This window comes from Pan paniscus, chromosome 1, assembly GCF_029289425.2.
Source record: "Pan paniscus chromosome 1, NHGRI_mPanPan1-v2.0_pri, whole genome shotgun sequence".
Classification (NCBI taxonomy): Eukaryota; Metazoa; Chordata; class Mammalia; order Primates; family Hominidae; genus Pan; species Pan paniscus.
In genome coordinates, this window is record NC_073249.2 from 5,474,377 (window position 1) to 5,494,931 (window position 20,555).

General features: G+C 36.8%; 1 protein-coding gene across 4 annotated transcripts in view; it reads left to right on the forward strand.

Moving 5' to 3' along the window:
- AKT3 (AKT serine/threonine kinase 3) overlaps positions 1-20,555 on the forward strand; it is a 352,958-nt gene that overhangs the window by 182,645 nt on the left and 149,758 nt on the right. For all 4 annotated transcript variants that reach the window (XM_055096538.2, XM_057299372.2, XM_055096511.2 and 1 more), the window contains one exon: positions 6,938-7,049. In XM_055096538.2, the coding sequence (XP_054952513.1) occupies positions 6,949-7,049 (101 nt within the window). In that variant the 5' untranslated portion in view covers positions 6,938-6,948. The remainder of the gene's footprint in view (positions 1-6,937; positions 7,050-20,555) is intronic.

Sequence of the window (20,555 nt, forward strand, 5' to 3'; positions counted from 1 at the left end):
CTCACAGTTGTGTGTTTTGGGGCAAGTTATTTAGCTTGCCTGAGTCTTGTAAATTTGCTCATTTAGAAAATGGAAGATAATAACACCTTTTAGGTTTTTCCTTTGGATTAAATGAATAACATTTATGCACCACTCTTTGTGCAGTGCTTGGAACGTAGTGATCGCTCAACAGTTATCTGCTGCTGGAATGCTCTCTACCAGGACACCTGCCTCACCTAAGTCACCTTCCGCTCATTGGATTAAATGAATCTCTTAAAGGTTGATGTATTGAGTCTTAAATAGGTGTTATGCTTTTTTGCCCCTAGTGAAAACATTAAACAAAAGATAGAAATGCTTTTTGTCCCCTTCAGAGAACCTCCATGGTGTATCATATTTTTAAGACCTGAAAAATAAATTTGGTTTATGGTCATCATAACTCACAGCCAGCATTATTTCATTATGTGATTTAATAAAAAATGGAATCTGGCCGGATGCAGTGGCTCACGCCTGTAATCCCAGCGCTTTGGGAGGCCGAGGTGGGCGGATCATGAGGTCAGGAAATCGAGAGACCATCCTGGCTAACACAGTGAAACCCCGTCTCTACTAAAAATACAAAAAAATTAGCCGGATGTGGTGGCGGCCACCTGTAGTCCCAGCTACTCAGGAGGCTGAGGCAGGAGAATGGCATGAACCCGGGAGGTGGAGCTTGCATGAGCGGAGATTGCGCCACTGCACTCCAGCCTGAGCAACAGAGCGAGACTCCGTCTCAAAAAAAAAAAAAAAAAAAAAAAAAGGAATCTATTATTATGCCTTTGTTTTTCACATTGGATGTTATTTTAGAAAGAATAAAATTAGTGTTTAAATGGCTAAAGAGGTTGGTTGAAATTAAACCTTTAAACATTTTAATCTAAACAGATGATCTCTAAAAATTTTTTTTTGGTGTATGTATTTCTTGGTCTGACATGTTGCAGTCTCTCTAATTGGGTTTCAGGTTTGCAGAGTAATTACAGCTTTGTACAGACTTTGTCATCTGTGGCTCAGAATGGTGTAAAGTAAGCAGAACATTTAAAATTCAGCTTGTGGTTCATGTTGCTCAGTAGAGTTTAACTAGTGTATAACTATCTAACATAAGTAACAGTGTAACAAATAACACTGAGAAGTAGATGTTATAATAAGAGTTAGCTACCTGGCATTTTGTATAAGCACATTTACTTTACTGATGCATATTAAATGATTCTAAAAATCATAGATAATCATTTGGTTAATAGCTTTTTAGAATCTCTATCCAAAGTTTCTACTTCTGATTTTTAAAATTTAAATTGCCCTACCTTGCTTTGGGAATCTTTACGTAACCAAAAGGCAAATATTCTTCTAAAGAAGTATTGGCTAATCCATTTATTAACCACCATTTCCTTTAAGAATCATGTGTTTCTGATTCCTTATTGCGAACATGCAAGAACTCAAAAGTTTTTCTATTTACTCGATCACTGGTTTTAACATGGTAATTTAGAATTTTAACTTTTTTGAATTTGGATTCAAAACAAACCATAAGACATTGTGATATTCTCTTGGTAGTGATCCAGCTACCACTTGAATATCTTGGTGTAGAGATCAAACGTGTTTGTAGAGTATTTCATACTGAGACCTATAAAATATAGGTTTATTTCTATTATACTATTTATTTGTAATTACACGTAACATTATTTTTGTTGGACTAGAGGGTTCACAGGACCTGATTAAATCCTTTATAGCATAAATGAAATACTACTTTATAATTACATGGGTAGAATGATCAGTAGTATGGTGTGTACCATGAGCTCATAGAGTTTCCTACTCATTTTTGTGTGCCCAGCATTTTGCATAGTGCCTGGCCCATAACTGACATTTCATATATGTCATTTGGTTCATGAATACCTAGCAAGTTTAGTAAGAACAGTGAAGTTGTGCATAACTACTTAGTCATTATGTTACTATTTTAATATTTTTCCAAACCACTCTATACATAAATACAGGTATTTTATTCTTTTCTAAGCCATTCCTTTTCAGTGATCTGCTTGAGAATGGTAATTATAGTAATATCTTTTATTGTTTTTAGCAGCCTTATAAATTATAGTAATTGATATTTGGAATCTTATAACAGCACTTCGAGTAGCTTCTAAAAGTCTAGTGTTGAGAAGTTCTTTAAATTATAGCATTTAAACTTCATTTAGGTATAGTGTTGAAAATATGCTTTTAATTCATGATAGTGCTTTTAAAGATGATAAACCTGAGGGCTTAGATATAAAGTACTTTCAAAAGGATCACACAGCTGATTGTGTTAGAGCCTGGATTTGAATTTCTTTCTGATTGCAGAGTCCATTATCTTAATTACCTTATATCACCATAATGGGAACCTGAAGTAAAACTGAAATAGTGAACCTCAGACCGGGCATTCTTTCTTTGCTTCTGTGCTGTATTTCTCTGTACCCCATAGTATTTCTCTTGGGCACGCCCCTCATTTAAGTGTCTGTCCTCCATTCTTTACGTTTAAAGCCAGCCAATCAGTTGCCCAATCAGGGTATTTATTGTGTACTCCTATGTCCTATCACTGTCCTAGGTGCTATAAGAAGAACTGTGCACACAATTCCTAACTTTTAAGTAATTTAGCTAGTGAATTACTGGCTGGAAATTTAATAGGGCTTTTGAAAAGAAGGATATGGGGAGGAACAGTTGGCTTCAAAGAGAATCAGACTGATGGGCAGAGTCAGTCATAGGAATTGGTTGGCTCTTTATTAGTATAAATTAGTATAATGTCTTTGGTATTTTAAAACTTACGTCTTTCAAATGAACAATATTTTTGCTTATTTTTTGTGGAATATATATTTTGTGTTTTTTAACTTTCATATTTCAAAAAATGTCATGCTGCTATACAAAGTTGAATTGTGATATAATAGATTTTATGACCTATTGATTCTACCACCTTTTCATTGTCTTGCACATCCCCAGGTTCTCACTTTCCTCCATACCCATTTTAAGTTTCTTATTTGAGTATCATAATCACTCCCTTGCCTTGCATTCTTTATTCTTTTCTGTCTTCTTGCTTTGACAGACTTACTTGGTTAAAGTACAGCCTTGCTTAAATTCATTACTCTATGTTCCTCACCTGTACACATGCAGCTGAATATATCTGGGTATATCTGGGAGAAAATACACAACCATGATCTCTGTTATTAGTTTAAATTCTTCATTATTAAATTCAGGTTGGTCCTTCATCCTTCTCGGCAGTCATGGTTGGTCTCCTTAGCCTATTTGTACTTTGATTTTCCCAGAGTGCTATTTCATATCTTTTTTTCTTCAAAGCCCGATGGATCCTTTTGCAACCTTATTCCCGATGACTTTATATCCTAATTCACTGAAAAAAACAGAAGCAGTGAGAAAATAATTTCTACCAGCTTTTACTTGCTTCTGTACTCCTAATTGCATTTGGGCCCTTATATCTTCTCTTTTATTTTATTACTGAACTATTCATACTCCTGATTAGAGCTACCCCTTTACTTGTCCAGTAAATTTAATCCCTTCTTGCTTATATAGGAACATTGCTTTAGAAATTATCTTTTGGTAGCATCAAAATTACCTTCTTTGTTGGATTATTACTATCAGAATTCATTTGGAAAATGTTTATTGAGTACCTACTATGTGTCTGGCATAGGTCTAAGTGCTAAGAATATATGAATGGAGCTTACAATCTAGTTGAAAAGACAATAAGCAAAAAAGATACTAAAAAACTTCATATCAAATGTTAGAAAATGGTAACATGCTATGGAAAATAAAAAATAGAGCAGGTAAGAGAAGATGGAGGGAGAGTCCTAGGTAAGGGGTGCAGACTGCAGTATTAAATAGGATGTTTAAGATAGCAGCTGTGCGGATGTGTGAGGGGGGAAAGAATGTTAGGCAGAGGGCAAAAAGCTCTAAAGCAGAAAGAGTGTAGTGCATTGCTGAGGAAATGCAGGGAAGCCAGGGTGGCTGGCAGAGCAGCCTGAAAGAGAGTACTAAGGAAGTAGGTCAGAAACTTCAGTGGGGTCAGTGGGAGGATCAGATCACGTAGGACACCTGCTGATCACTTAAAGGCCTTACTCATCTATTCTTAGTGAACTGAAACACTGCAGAACTTTTTTGCAGATCTTCATTTTAAGAAGATTTCTGGCTGCTGTGTTGAGAACAGACTGCAGTGAGGGGCAGGGAAAAGCTATTCTAAGTTTTTTGGAATCATCAGGTGAGAGACAATGATGGCTTAGTCTGCTAGGTAGTGGAGGTGGTGAGAAGTTATCAGAAGCTGGTTATGTTTTTAAAGTAGAAACACCAAGATTTGCAGGAGGAGTGAATGTGATGTCAGGGAAGAGAGGACTCCAAGGGAATTCTTGGGTTTTCAGCTTGGGCAATTGAAAGGATGGAGGTGTCATGTGAGATAGAGGAAGCCACAGTAGAGGTTGGCAGAAGAAGGAGCAGGGTTGAGAGAGGTCAGGAGTTCACGTTCGGACATGTTCAGATGTCTCCCAGAGCACAGTTTCTGTCTTTAACTTACATAGTCTCTCAGCATCTCTAAATAGGAAGAATCTCGTCTTAGGGCAGCCGGGAGGTTTAGGCATTGGGCACACAGAATCTGAAGTAGAATTATAGCAGTGGAAAACCAGTTACGAATGGTCTCCCACTTACAGTAGTTCAGTGTAACGATGTCTTACTTTACCGTGCTCCTGACAGCAGTACACACTCAATGGAGATTGTATTTCAAATTTTGGATTTTTGTCTTTTCCTGGGGTAGTGATTTGCTGTGTGATACTCCCTAGTGATGCTGGGCAGCAGCAGCAAATCACAGCTTGCAGTCAGCCACGTGATCACAACATGCCCAGTAGATACTCTACAGTGTACTGTGTTGCCAGCATTTTTCTGGATGCTCTTAGTTTTTGTGTTTTCTCATCTCATCATGTCGACAAAACACCCATCTATGTGTAATATTCAATACTCTACTACAAAACAGGCTTTGTGTTAGATGATTTTTGTCCAACTCTAGGCTAATGGAAGTGTTCTGAGCATGTTTCAAGTAGGTTAGGCTAATCTATGATGTTGGGTAGTCTAGGTGTATTAAATGCATTTTTACCTTACAATATTTTTGACTTACGATGGTTGTATTGGAATGTAACACAGTCATAAGTCGAGGAGCACCTGTAATGACAAATAGTACCAGTATCAAAAAGGAAGATCAGTTTATGTTTCAGCCTGGGTGATGGAAAATTATGAAAGCCAGGAGGAGGAATGAATTTTAGGGGGAAAATACTGAGTTTGGTTTTAGGGGTGGTCCAGTAATTCAACCAGGTAGAAACATTCACTATGTGTTTAGACATGTGTGTCTTAAAGTAGAACTCCAAGGTGAAAAAAGTTTGGATTTTGATATTGGTAAACTGAGAGATGATTGCTGAAAACATGAAAACTGTTAGAAAACTAAGCAGAGACCCTTGGGTGAATGATTTCTCTCAGTGTAAAGGGCCAATAAAGAGCTAATCTGGGGCTGGATACAGTGGATCAAGCCCGTAATCCCAGCACTTTGGGAGGCCGAGGCGGGTGGATCACTTGAGGTCAGGAGTTCGAGATCAGCTTGGCCAACATGGTGAAACCCCATCTCTACTAAAATTAGAAAAATTAGCTGGGCATGGTGGTGCACGCCTGTAATCACAGCAACTTGGGTGGCTGAGGCATGACAATCACTTGAACCCAGCAGGCAGAGGTTACGGTGAGCCGAGATCGCGCCACTGCACTCCAGCCTGGGTGACAGAGCGAGACTGTCTCAAACAAACAAACAAACAAAAACACAGCTAATCTGAGTAAAGAATTGGAACTATAAAGAGATAGAAATGGCAGCTGATAGTTGCTAATGATGGAGATAGGACACAGCAGATAAGCACTGAGAAAAGACTTGAAGTTTTCAACGGAGATAAATTAGTTTCTTCCAAAAGAGCAGAGTCAGCAGACAACCCTACCCTATTTTTTCTTGGTGTCCAATACCATTTATCCTTTAAAGCCCAGCTCAGATGTATGCCAAATAATAGTTAATGTTTGTTGAAAGCTTATAGGTCTCATATTATGCTAATATTAGATGAACTTATTATTAATTCCTACATCAATTCTATGATGTAGATACTGTTTCCCACTTAACTGTTGAAGACTAGCGAGTTTAATTAATTTGTCCAAGTTTGTATAGTTAATGGTACGAAAAAATAATTGAATCTAGGCACACCAGTGTCAGAGAATCCATACTTCAGGCTCATGTTTGTTGACATCTTCCTAGTTATTCACTAACAGAATTTAATCATGTTTAGACTGACTGGCTCTTGGGGCTGTGGATACTAAGAGTTACAGGCAGTTTATATTGTCAAAAAGCTTATAATCTAGGTAAGGATAAGTGATATTTGTCATTTTCTTAAAATGATAAGTAATACTGTAAGATAGTCTATGGTAAGTGACACATGAGGGATATGGTAGTAAGTAAAGAGAATAGAGAGGATGAAATGGTCAGTCTAGGGCCAGGTGTTATGGAAGGTTTCATGGAAGGAATAATATTTGATCTGGACCTTCAAGGATCAGTACTATTGTGACTGCAGGTGATGCATATGGATAGAGGTAAAATAAGTGAGGAAAGTATTTCAGATAGCAAGAACAGCTGGAGCAAAGGCATAAATAAATGAAAGAGTTAAGATGTGTTTGGGGAAAATTATATAGTCCAGTTGAGGTGGTTAATGTGGCCAGAATGGGTGAAGGATTGGAAAGGAAGACTAAGGTCAGGCTGTAAATAATCTTGAGTGGAGATCCATAGAAAGCTGTGAGTTCGCACTGGGTTTTGTTTAAAATAGAACTCTGTAGTTCTCAATTATTTACTTCTTGTTTTAAATATATCCATATTTAAAGAAACATTTTATTTTATTCTTAGAATGCCAATTAATGAAAACAGAACGACCAAAGCCAAACACATTTATAATCAGATGTCTCCAGTGGACCACTGTTATAGAGAGAACATTTCATGTAGATACTCCAGAGGAAAGGTAAGAAATTCACTTGTTTTCATTTTGTGAAAAAGCAACACTCAATCTAAAGATGTATTTGTATCTGACTGTATTATTTGTAAATATATATAAATATATTTTTTAAATGCTACAGTCTCTAAATTCTTGCTTCTGGCATAATGCATGAATAACAGTGGCTTACAAAATAATATTTAATATATCAGAACCTCTGGGCATGCTAGAAGATATACTTTCAGAGAAACAGAACATTTAAAGGTTAAAATATAAATTTAAAAAGACATTTTTGGCCTGGCGCGGTGGCTCACGCCTGTAATCCCAGCACTCTGGGAGGCTGAGGCATGTGGATCACAAGGTCAGGAGATCGAGACTATCCTGGCTGACACGGTGAAACCCTGTCGCTACTAAAAATAATAATAATAAAAAAAAATCAGCCAGGCGTGGTGGCGGGCGCCTGTAGTCCCAGCTACTCAGGAGGCTGAGGCAGGAGAATGGCATGAACCCAGGAGGTGGAGCTTGCAGTGAGCCGAGATTGCGCCACTGCACTCCAGCCTGGGCGACAGAGCGAGACTCCGTCTCAAAAAAAAAAAAAAAAAAGACATTTTTATAGCCAAACTACCTTTTTTTAAAAATTGTATAATTGATTGTATTCATACTTGAAATTCCAAGGCTAGTGATAGTAAAAGATTTCAAGTGACATGCCATTCTAAATTAGTTGTAAGTGGCTGTCTGGAGCACTAAGTTGCTAAGGATTCTGAGATTGGGTCTAAGGAGCGGGAGAGAGGATTAATTAGCATTGACTGTCATTATTACTAAAGTGGGTAGTGACAACACTGTAGTAACCAACTCATCAACTTCATCAGGTCCACATTTTTATCCTCCTGATCTATCAGTTTTTACAACCACTTCCCAATTCTATATCTGCTCACTCTGATACTGAGTTAGGCCCAGCGACCACAGTCACAAAACCACCATCCTGCACATGTTATTATATTTGATCCTAATCAGCAACTTTGTGAAGTTAAATCTTATTAGCCTTATTTTCCAAATGAATACACAAAGTTTTAACAGTCTTGTCTAAAATTTTAATAAAAGCAAAATGGTAAAGTATTATTTTAATAACACTTTTGATCAGTAGAGTAAATGGTAATGTGTGATTGATTAAGAAATATAGAAAAGAGTTAAGCACTGATAATATTTTCTTTTGTGCACTTCCAATCTTACTATGTGCAGATGTAATTAGGCCTTTCATATAGATACAGTTCTGGGTATGGGTCCCCGAACTCTTACCCTGCCTGCACACCCTCCCCTCCCTGCACTCCCTCCCTCCCCACACACCCTCCCCTCCCCACCATTGATCCTGGGCCTTTTCTCCCTTGATAATTAATACTGAGCTTTCAATTTGTTGATATGTCCACCCATAATCCATAATCACTAAGTTGGGCTAATTCCTATGTATCTTTTCAGATCTGAGCTTAAAATGTTATTTTTCCTACAAAACCTCTGACTCTTATAGACTAGGCAGGTTCCCCTGCTAGGTACTTAGATATTTTTCTTTGTACCTTTTCTATCAATCATATTATAACTGTAATCCTTGTTTGCCATTCTCACTAAACTTGAAGATTCTTGACAGCAAAGATGATGGCTTCCTTGCTCATTTAAAACATCTTTTGCACATAGTCCATGGCCCAACACAGTATTTATTGACTGGCTGGATGAGTGGAACTTTTCCCATGTCAATATATATTCTTTGAAAATGTTATTCTTAGTGGATTTTTAACATCTATTGAAGCACAATTCATTTTGCCATTTGTGTTTACAAAGCTGGATTTCTGTCAGATCTTAAGACTCTAAAATCCTCTGCTATTCCTGTAATAATATACTACTCTTCTGAACAATCAGTTTTCATTTGCATTTATAACTATAAGAAAAAACAGTATTAATACAAATGAAAAACAGCATACTCATATTTGCCATTGGTATGTGCATTTCTATATACCTCTAGAATCTGGTGTTTGGACATTCTATATGACTTGATTTTTTTTTCTAAATTTTTATTTTATTTTATTTATTATTATTATTATACTTTAAGTTTCAGGGTACATGTGCACAATGTGCAGGTTAGTTACATATGTATACATGTGCCATGCTGGTGCGCTGCACTCACTAACTCGTCATCTAGCATTAGATATATCTCCCAATGCTATCCCTCCCCCCTCCCCCCACCCCACAACAGTCCCCAGAGTGTGATGTTCCCCTTCCTGTGTCCATGTGTTCTCATTGTTCAATTCCCACCTATGAGTGAGAATATGTGGTGTTTGGTTTTTTGTCCTTGCGATAGTTTACTGCGAATGATGATTTCCAATTTCATCCATGTCCCTACAAAGGACATGAACTCATCATTTTTTATGGCTGCATAGTATTCCATGGTGTATTTATGCCACATTTTCTTAATCCAGTCTATCATTGTTGGACATTTGGGTTGGTTCCAAGTCTTTGCTATTGTGAATAGTGCCACAATAACCATACATGTGCATGTGTCTTTATAGCAGCATGATTTATAGTCCTTTGGGTATATACCCAGTTATGGGATGGCTGGGTCAAATGGTATTTCTAGTTCTAGATCCCTGAGGAATCGCCACACTGACTTCCACAATGGTTGAACTAGTTTACAGTCCCACCAACAGTGTAAAAGTGTTCCTATTTCTCCACATCCTCTCCAGCACCTGTTGTTTCCTGACTTTTTAATGATCGCCATTCTAACTGGTGTGAGATGGTATCTCATTGTGGTTTTGATTTGCATTTCTCTGATGGCTAGTGATGGTGAGCATTTTTTCATGTGTTTTTTGGCTGCATCTTCTTTTGAGAAGTGTCTGTTCATGTCCTTCGCCCACTTTTTGATGGGGTTGTTTGTTTTTTTCTTGTAAATTTGTTTGAGTTCATTGTAGATTCTGGATATTAGCTCTTTGTCAGATGAGTAGGTTGTGAAAATTTTCTCCCATTTTGTCGGTTGCCTGTTCACTCTGATGGTAGTTTCTTTTGCTGTGCAGAAGCTCTTTAGTTCAATTAGATCCCATTTGTCAATTTTGGCTTTTGTTGCCGTTGCTTTTGGTGTTTTAGACATGAAGTCCTTGCCCTTGCCTATGTCCTGAATGGTAATGCCTAGGTTTTCTTCTAGGGTTTTTATGGTTTTAGGTCTAACGTTTAAGTCTTTAATCCATCTTGAATTGATTTTTGTATAAGGTGTAAGGAAGGGATCCAGTTTCAGCTTTCTGCATATGGCTAGCCAGTTTTCCCAGCACCATTTATTAAATAGGGAATCCTTTCCCCATTGCTTGTTTTTGTCAGGTTTGTCAAAGATCAGATAGTTGTAAATATGTGTCATTTCTGAGGGCTGTGTTCTGTTCCATTGATCTATATCTCTGTTTTGGTACCAGTACCATGCTGTTTTGGTTACTGTAGCCTTGTAGTGTAGTTTGAAGTCAGGTAGCATGATGCCTCCAGCTTTGTTCTTTTGGCTTAGGATTGACTTGGCGATGCGGGCTCTTTTTTGGTTCCATATGTACTTTAAAGTAGTTTTTTCCAATTCTGTGAAGAAAGTCATTGGTAGCTTGATGGGGATGGCATTGAATCTGTAAATTACCTTGGGCAGTATGGCCGTTTTCACGATATTGATTCTTCCTACCCATGAGCATGGAATGTTCTTCCATTTGTTTGTATCCTGTTTTATTTCTTTGAGCAGTGGTTTGTAGTTCTCCTTGAAGAGGTCCTTCACATCCCTTGTAAGTTGGATTCCTAGGTATTTTATTCTCTTTGAAGCAATTGTGAATGGGAGTTCACTCATGATTTGGCTCTCTGTCTGTTGTTGGTGTATAAGAATGCTTGTGATTTCTGTACATTGATTTTGTATCCTGAGACTTTGCTGAAGTTGCTTATCAGCTTAAGGAGATTTTGGGCTGAGACGGTGGGGATTTCTAGATATACAATCATGTCATCTGCAAACAGGGACAATTTGACTTCCTCTTTTCCTGATTGAATACCCTTTATTTCCTTCTTCTGCCTAATTGCCCTGGCCAGAACTTCCAACACTATGTTGAACAGGAGTGGTGAGAGAGGGCATCCCTGTCTTGTGCCAGTTTTTAAAGAGAATGCTTCCAGTTTTTGCCCATTCAGTATGATATTGGCTGTGGATTTGTTATAGATAGCTCTTATTATTTTGAGATACATCCCATCAATACCTAATTTATTGAGAGTTGTTAGCATGAAGGGTTGTTGAATTTTGTCAAAGGCCTTTTCTGCATCTATTGAGATAATCGTGTGGTTTTTGTCTTTGGTTCTGTTTATATGCTGGATTACATTTATTGATTTGCGTATATTGAACCAGCCTTGCATCCCAGGGATGAAGCCCACTTGATCATGGTGGATAAGCTTTTTGATGTGCTGCTGGATTCGATATCACCACAGATCCCACAGAAATACAAACTACCCTCAGAGAATACTACAAACACCTCTACGCAAATAAACTAGAAAATCTAGAAGAAATGGATAAATTCCTCGACACATACACTCTCCCAAGACTAAACCAGGAAGAAGTTGAATCTCTGAATAGACCAATAACAGGAGCTGAAATTGTGGCAATAATCAATAGCTTACCAATGAAAAAGAGTCCAGGACCAGATGGATTCACAGCCGAATTCTACCAGAGGTACAAGGAGGAACTGGTACCATTCCTTCTGAAACTATTCCAATCAATAGAAAAAGAGGGAATCCTCCCTAACTCATTTTATGAGGCCAGCATCATCCTGATACCAAAGCCTGGCAGAGACACAACCAAAAAAGAGAATTTTAGACCAACATCCTTGATGAACATTGATACAAAAATCCTCAATAAAATAGTGGCAAACTGAATCTATATGACTTTAGTGTAATATCATTGAAGACTTAGAGAGGGTTAGTGTGAGTTAGAAAAACTCTCTTATTTTTAATATTCTGCCCAGTCTAAAATTTTTACCTGTCATAAACTAAATGTGTATATCTCTCACCTATCTTATATTTATTTCAGTGCATGATATAAGGGTGGACTCTATTTTTTTCTCAATGGCGAGCCCATCATCTCATCTCCATTTATTAGATAATCCATTTTTTTCTCACTGATTGTGGATAACACATATACATGTTTGCACTTTTAGGATTTAGTCTTTTTTTCCCCTTTGACCTTTCTGTACTCTAGCATTAACACCACATGGCCTTAATTAGAGAAACTATAAAATTTTTAACTGTTAACATAGCAACATATCCCTTATTTTTTTAACAAAAATGTTCTTAGCTACATTAGTGCATTCTTTTAAAAAATTATGGTAAAAATTACATGATGTGAAATCCTCTTTCATTTTTAAGGGTATAATAGAGTATTGTTAACTATGTGCATATTATTGTACAGCAGATCTCTAGAACGTTTTCATCTGGCATGACTGAACCTCTGTTCCCATTGAACAGTAGCTCTCCATTCCCGTACCCCCAGCCCCTGGAAACCACCGTTCTACTTTCTGCTTCTGTGAATTCGACTACTTTAGACACATCACATAAGTGGAATCATACAGTGTTTGTCCTGTTACTGTCTTACTTCCCTTAGTATAATGTCTTCAAAGTTAATCCATGTTACAGCATATTAGAGGATTTTCTTCTTTTTTAAGGCTGAATAATATTCCATTGTATGTATATAACACAGTTGCCTTCTTTCTTTTTTTTTTGAGACAAGGTCTTGCTCTGTCAGCCAGGCTGTAGTGCAGTGGTGTGATCATGGCTTACTGCTGCCTGGAACTCAGGCCCAAGGGATCCTCCCAGCTTAGCCTCCCCAGTAGCTGGGACTACAGCCACACACGCAACTAATTTAATTTTTTTTTTTTTTTTTTTTTTTTTTGTAGAGACAAGGTTTCTCTGTGTTGCCAGGGCTTGTCTGGAACTCCTGGCCTCAAGCAATACTCCTCCCTCGGCTGGAATTACAGGCATGAGCCACACTGCTGGCCACTACATTTTCTTTATTCATTCATCTGCTGATGGATATTTAGATTGTTTCCACCTCTTGGCTATTGCGAATAGTGCAACAATGAGCATGAGAGGGCAGATATTTGTTTAAGTTCCTCATTTCACTTTGTTTGAATAAATATCCAGAAATGCGATTGCTGGTTCATTTGGTAGTTCTACTTTTAAGTTTTTGAAGAATCTCCATACTGTTTTCTGTAGCAGCTACGTTATTTTACATTCCCAACAATAGTGTACAAGGTTTTAATTTCTCCACATCCTTGCTGACACTTACTTATTTATTTTTTATGTTGTTGTTTTTTTAAAAACAACAGCCATACTAGCAGGTGTAAGGTGATATTTCATCGTGGTTTTGATTTGTACTTCCCTGATAATTTGTAATGCTAAGCATTTTTCAAATACCTGTGTATCATTTGTATGTCTACTTTGAAGAAATGTCTATTCAAGTCTTTTGCCAAGTTTTTACTTGTGTTTCTGTTTTTTGTTTTCGCTATTGAGTTATAGGAGTTCCCTATACATTTTGAATATTAAGCCCTTATCAGACATATGGTTTGGAAATATATTCTCTCATTCTGTAGTTTTCTGTTTTGTTCTGTTGTTTGCTGTGCAGAAGCTTTTTATTTTGATATATTTCTACTCATCTATTACTGCTTTTGTCAGCATCAAGAAATCATTTCTAAGGACCAAATTATGAAGCTTTTCTCCTGTGGTTTTTTCCTAGGAGTTTGTAGTTTCATGTCTTATATTTATTCTTTGATCCATTTTGAGTTGGTTTTGTGTGTGGTGTAAAATAAGGCTCCACTTTTGTTCTTTTGCATGTTGATACCCAGTTTTCTCAGCAGCATTATATTTCCACATTGTGTTAGTCGTGGCGCCCTTGTCAAAGATCATTTGACTGTATATATATATGGTTTTATTACCTGGGCTCTCTGTTCTGTTTCATTAGTCTATATGTCTTTATGCCAGTACCAATCTGTTTTAATTACTGAAGCTTTAGAATGCATTTTGAAGTCAGGAGGTATGAAGCCCTCAGCTTTTTGCTTTCTCAAGATTGTTTCAGCTGTTTGGGATTCTTTATGGTTTCCATACGAATTTTAGGATTTTTTTTTTCTGTTTCCGCAAAAATGCTGTAGGATTTTGAAAAGGATTGCATTGAATCTGTAGCTTACTTTGTGGTGTTGACATCTTAACAATATTAAACCTTTCAGTGCATGAACATGGGATGTCTTTCCATTTATTTGTGTCTCCTTTCATTTCTTTCAGCAATGTTTTGTAGTTTTCAGTGTACAAATCTTTCACCTTCTTGATTAAGTTTATTCCTAAAGTACTTTATTCTTTTTTATGCTTTTGTAAATGGGATTTGCCTTAGTCCCTTTGGGCTGCTACAACAAACTATCATAAACTGAGTAGCTTATAAACAATAGAAATTTATTTCTTATAGTTCTGGAGGCCAGGTGTTTAAGTTCAAGGTGCTGGCAAATTCATTGTCTAGAGAGGGCCCTCTTCACGGTTCATAGAAGGTGTCTTTCCCCTGTATTGTCACCTAGTAAAAGTGCCAAAGGAACTCTCTGAGGACTTTTCTATAAATGCACTAATTTAATCTATGAGTTCTATCATGACCTCACGAAGGCCCACTTCCTAATACCATCACCTTTGGGGTTAAGTAACCCAAAACATTTATTCTTTGTAGACCTAGTATCTGCAGACAATAACAGTTTTATCTCTTCATTTGTGATAGTTTTATGTATTATTTCTGTGTGTTTTAAAGCAATGTTTAATAATTTTGATCATAGCACATATACCTTTTTTCTTAATTTATTGGATACACCACTAATTTACTGTTAAATATGATTTGTATATGTACTTTATTATGCTGCACATGACCATCCACAATATAGACAAAGGTCATTTTTCTTTCTTAACAGCTAACTACTTTCACTGTCACAACCATGGCCACTACACTCACACTCACATACAGAGACACATGTGCGTGCGCACACGTATGCCTCGCCCCCAACATGTTCCAGATACATTGAACTCCTTGTTGTTTCCCAAGTACTAATGCTATACTGTGCTCTTACATTACCTGTAGCTCTTTCCTTCTTGCCCTTTTGTCCCTACTGCTAGAAACACCTCGTATCCTTTGCTTGTCTCTTGCTCATCCTGGTAAGTACCAATTCATTTTTCACATCTACATTCAAGAATTACCTTTCTTTTTGGGTCCCCATCACAAACTTGTATTATTGTTAGAACACCACTGTACTTAGCGTATACTTGTATCATTTTACCCATAACACTTTATTATACTTCCCCACAATACCAAGGCTCCCCCATCAGACTGTAAGTTCTTCCTAAGCCATTCCTTTTTTAAACTTTAGTAGCACACATGTATTAGACATTTAATTAAATATTTATTAGTAAGTAACTAATCAGTTGGTGAAAATGGATTTTTGTATGAAGTAGTATATGTACTTTTAAAAGATTAATGTACTTGTTTCATAGGGGTCTCCATTCTGTTTTTCAAATTAATTACATTTTTAAACATTACTTAGGAATTAAAAGATTGGATGCCCTCTTTCAATTAGTCAGGTACTTTGGCCTGATACTCTTTTGCAGGAATTACCCCCCCCCCCCTCACCAAATGGTGTAGGGTTATAGTTTAAGTATCATGAATTACGGTGAATTAGGTAATTTGGGTCAGTAGTCCAGCTAACTACCACTAGTGAAGCTGGAAAAGACTTTTGTTTGTTTTCGTTTTTTAAAAAGACACCAGAGAGCTGATAAGGCTAAGATTTATTGGGCCAAAACTGTATTGAAGAAAGAAACCCAGAGAGTGAACCTACTTGTCCTTTTGGGTTACCTGCTAGTTCTTGAAGTGGTATTGGAGATGGAGAGGTTTTGAGTAGCTCCCAGAGCTGGGAGTGATATTTTGGAATCTAGGATCTGCCAAAGAGGAGACATGGTAAACCACTACATTTTGGTATTGGTAGCTTAAAGGACTGTACCCTGTAAGAAAGAGTAAACTGGAAATAGATTTGCTTTGAGAGGATTGACATGTAACTATAAATTATTTCAGTCCTGAAATTGAGGGAAGGTGATTCAACTTTGCTAGTTTTCTAGGAGCTTGCTAAAAGCAAATGTAAATTCACTCTAACAGAAGATTATATCTTCCTAGACCTCACATTACCTCAATTTTCATGTGTTGTGTCCAGGACTTGTTAAAAAATGAGTACACAAAAATTCAACACTATGTGGCCAAAATAATAGAGGAAAAAAAAAAACAGACAATAGAATCATATTCATAGGAACTCTAGATAAAAGAACTATACATTAATTAGTATGTTCAAGTATGTTAAGATTGTTTGATTCTACAGAGGGAAAGTATAAAAAAGAAACAAATGGATAATAGCTTTCATTTGTAATCAAGGTAAAATTAAAAAGAGCCCCATAGAAATTCTAAAATTGAAAACAAAACATTTGGAATTATGAGTTCTAGCAGATGGCTTTAATAGCAAACTAGACCTCACATTAGAGAAAATTAGCGAACTCAAAAATACGTCAGAACAGAACGTTTATAGTGAAACATGCAAAGATAAGAGGATAGAAAATAAAAATAATTAAGAAAAGAATGTAAGATAAAAACAATGTGGTGAGCATGTCTTACATATATATAACTGGAGCCTTAGAAGAAGAGGAGAGAATAGAGCAAAAAGTATTTGAAAATATAATGATTGAAATTTTTAAAAAATAAAGATACCAAACCATAGTTTCAAAAGTCCTATAAATCTCAAGTAGGAAAAATATGAAGAAAATCCCTAATCTCATTAGACTATTAAAAAACAAAGATAGTGGGAAAATCCCCAATGTAGACAGAGAAAAAAATGTTTGCTTTCAGAGCAGCAGCATGTAGACCAAAAGATAATGTCAATATGTGGGATGGAATAATAATGAAATATAATGGAATAATGTTCCCAAATAATGGAATATTTCCAAAGATGATGAAATGATATCCCCGAAGTTCTGAAAGAAAATGAGTGCTAAGAAACAACTATTTTCCATGAATAAAAGTAAAATGAAAATATTTTCAGTAAAAAATTGAAAGAGGCTGGGCATTGTGTCTTATGCCTATAATCCCAGCACCTTGGAAGGCTGAGGCAGGAGGATCACTTGAGCCCAGGAGCTCAAGACCAGCCTGGGCAACATAGTGAGATCCTGTCTCTACTCCCTTCACCCTCCAATAATTTGATAAGATTTGTCACTAGCACACCTATAATAACTAACCTAGTATTCTTTAGACACAATAAGAATAATCTCAGGAGGATAAGTACAGAATGGAATGAAAAACAAAATGCTTAAATAAACCAATAAATAAAAGTAAGCGTTGATTTTTAAATAATTTATGTTGTGTTTTAATTATATAAGTGAAAAATACCTGAAGTAATAACATAAATTGAGATCCTGACAAAAATGGAGTTAATTTTTTGTGAGGTTGCTGTATTTTCTGGTAAGAGTTAAAAGTATGGACATTTTAGACTTTGCAAAGTCAAAGTTAAATATTATAATTTAAGTTACAATTACTAAAAAGATAGTGAGAGTATGATGGCTACCAGGCTAATTGGAGGAGAAATGGAATTAGAAATTATTCTGGCATATATTACATAAGTGGACCATGTAAAGCTAAGGATATATATAAAAATAATTGCAAAAAAAGACGACTGAAAAGCCAACAGGAAAATTAAAATGGAATTCTGAAAAAGTGTAAAATCATTTAAAAAACAGGCAGGAAAGGAGAAAAAGATAAAGATACAGGTTGAAAATAAATAGATTGAAAAAGATTGATCATGGAAACAGTAAGCATAAGAAGAATGGATTGCCGTATTATATCATTTCAAATTAAATGTATTACCATAGATTACTAGGATACTTTATAATGAGAAAAGTGTCTGTTGCACAGGATGATATAGCAGTCATCAACACATGTAACAGAATTAAAGGGATAAAAATGGGCAATTTCACAACCGTATTTGGAGATTTAAAAATTCTCAGCACTTGGTAGAGGAGCTACACAAAAAACTAGCTAAGGCATAGAATAACATTATCAACCACCTTGATATACCTAGTATTTATAGAACACTACACTCAAAAGTGGCAGAAGAGACGTTATTTTCAAGTAAGCATGGTACATTGATCAGGCTGGAACATATTCTTATCAGGATAATGCAGTCCTCATAAAATGAGTTAGGGAGGATTCCCTCTTTTTCTATTGTTTGGAATAGTTTCAGAAGGAATGGGACCAGCTCCTCTTTGTACCTCTGGTAGAATTCAGCTGTGAATCCGTCTGGTCCTGGACTTCTTGTGGTTGGTAGGCTGTTAATTGCTGCCTGAATTTCAGAACTTGTTGCTGGTCTTTTCAGGGATTCAACTTCTCCTTGGTTTAGTCTTGGGAGGTTGTATGTGTCCAGGAATTTATCCATTTCTTCTAGATTTTCTAGTTTATTTGCATAGAGATGTTTATAGTATTCTCTGATGGTAGTTTGTATTTCTGTGGGATTGATGGTGATATCCCCTTTATCATTTTTTATTGTGTCTATTTGATTTTTCTCTCTTCTTTATTAGTCTGGCTAGAGGTCTATCTATTTTGTTGATCTTTTCAAAAAACCAGCTCCTGGATTCATTGATTTTTTTTTTGAAGGGTTTTTTCATGTCTCTTTCTCCCACTATTATTGTGTGGGAGTCTAAGTCTCTTTGTAGGTCTCTAAGAACTTGCTTTATGAATCTGGGTGCTCCTGTGTTGGATGCATCTATATTTAGGATAGTTAGCTCTTTTTGTTGCATCAATCCCTTTACCATTATGTAATGCCTTTCTTTGTCTCTTATGATCTTTGTTGGTTTAAAGTCTGTTTTATCAGAGATTAGGATTGCAACTCCTGCTTTTTTTTTTTTTTTTTTGCTTCCTATTTGCTTGGTAAATATTCCTTCATCCCTTTATTTTGAGCCTGTGTGTGTCTTTGCACGAGAGATGGGTCTCCTGAATACAGCACATTGATGGATCTTGACTCTTTATCCAATTTGCCAGTCTGTGTCTTCTCATTGGGGCATTTAGCCCATTTACATTTAAGGTTAGTATTGTCACATGTGAATTTGATGCTTTATGATGCTAGCTGGTTAGTTTGACCATTAGTTGATGCAGTTTCTTCATAGTGTTGATGGTCTTTTCAATTTGGCATGTTTTTGCAGTGGCTGGTATCAGTTGTTCCTTTGCATGTTTAGTGCCTTGTAGTGGTGACAAAATCTCTCAGCATTTGCTTGTCTGTAAAGCATTCTATTTCTCCTTCACTTACGAAGCTTAGTTTGGCTGGATATGAAATTCTGGGTTGAAAATTCTTTTCTTGCCTGTAATTCCAGCACTTTGGGAGGCCAAGGCGGGTGGATCACCTGAGGTCAGGAGTTCGAGATCAGCCTGGCCAACATGGCAAAACCCCAACTCTACTAAAAATACAAAAAAATTAGCCAAGCATGGGGGCAGACACCTGTACTCCTAGCTACTTGGGAGTCTGAGGCAGAGAATCTCTTGAACCCAGGAGGCAGAGGTTGCAGTGAGCCAAGATTGCACTACTACACTCCAGCCTGGGCGACAGAGTGAGGCTCCATCTCAAAAAAAAAAAAAAAAAAAAAAAAAGAATTCTTTTCTCTAAGGATGTTGAGTATTGGCCCCCACTCTCTTCTGGCTTGTAGGGTTTCTGCAGAGAGATCCGCTGTTAGTCTGATGAGCTTCCCTTTTTGGGAAACCCTACCTTTCTCTCTGGCTTCCCTCAACATTTTTTCCTACATTTTAACCTTGGTGAAACCTGGCAGAGACACAACAAAAAAGGAAAATGTCAGGCCAGTATCCCTGATGAACATCTATGCAAAAATCCTCAGTAAAATACTGGCAAACTGAATCCAGCAGCACATCAGAAAGCTTATTCACCACGATCAAGTCAGCTTCATCCCTGGGATGCAAAGCTGGTGCAACATACGCAAATCAATAAATGTAATCCATCACATAAACAGAACCAATGACAAAAACCACATGATTATCTCAATAGATGCAGAAAAGGCTTTCAACAAAACTCAACTCCCCTTCATGCTAAAAACTCTCAATAAACTAAGTATCGATGGAATGTATCTCAAAATAATAACAGCTATTTAAGACAAACTTACAGCAAATATCATATTGAATGGGCAAAAACTGGAAGCATTCCCTTTGAAAACTGGCACAATACAAGGATGCCCCCTCTCACCACTCCTATTCAACATAGTATTGAAAGTTCTGGCCAGGGAAATCAGGTAAGAGAAAGAAATAAAGGATATTCAAATAGGAAGAGAGGAAGTCAAATTGTCTCTGTTTGCAGATGACATGATCGTATGTTTAGAAAACCCCGTTGTCTCAGCCCCAAATCTCCTTAAGCTGATATGCAACTTCGGCAAAGTCTCAGGATACAA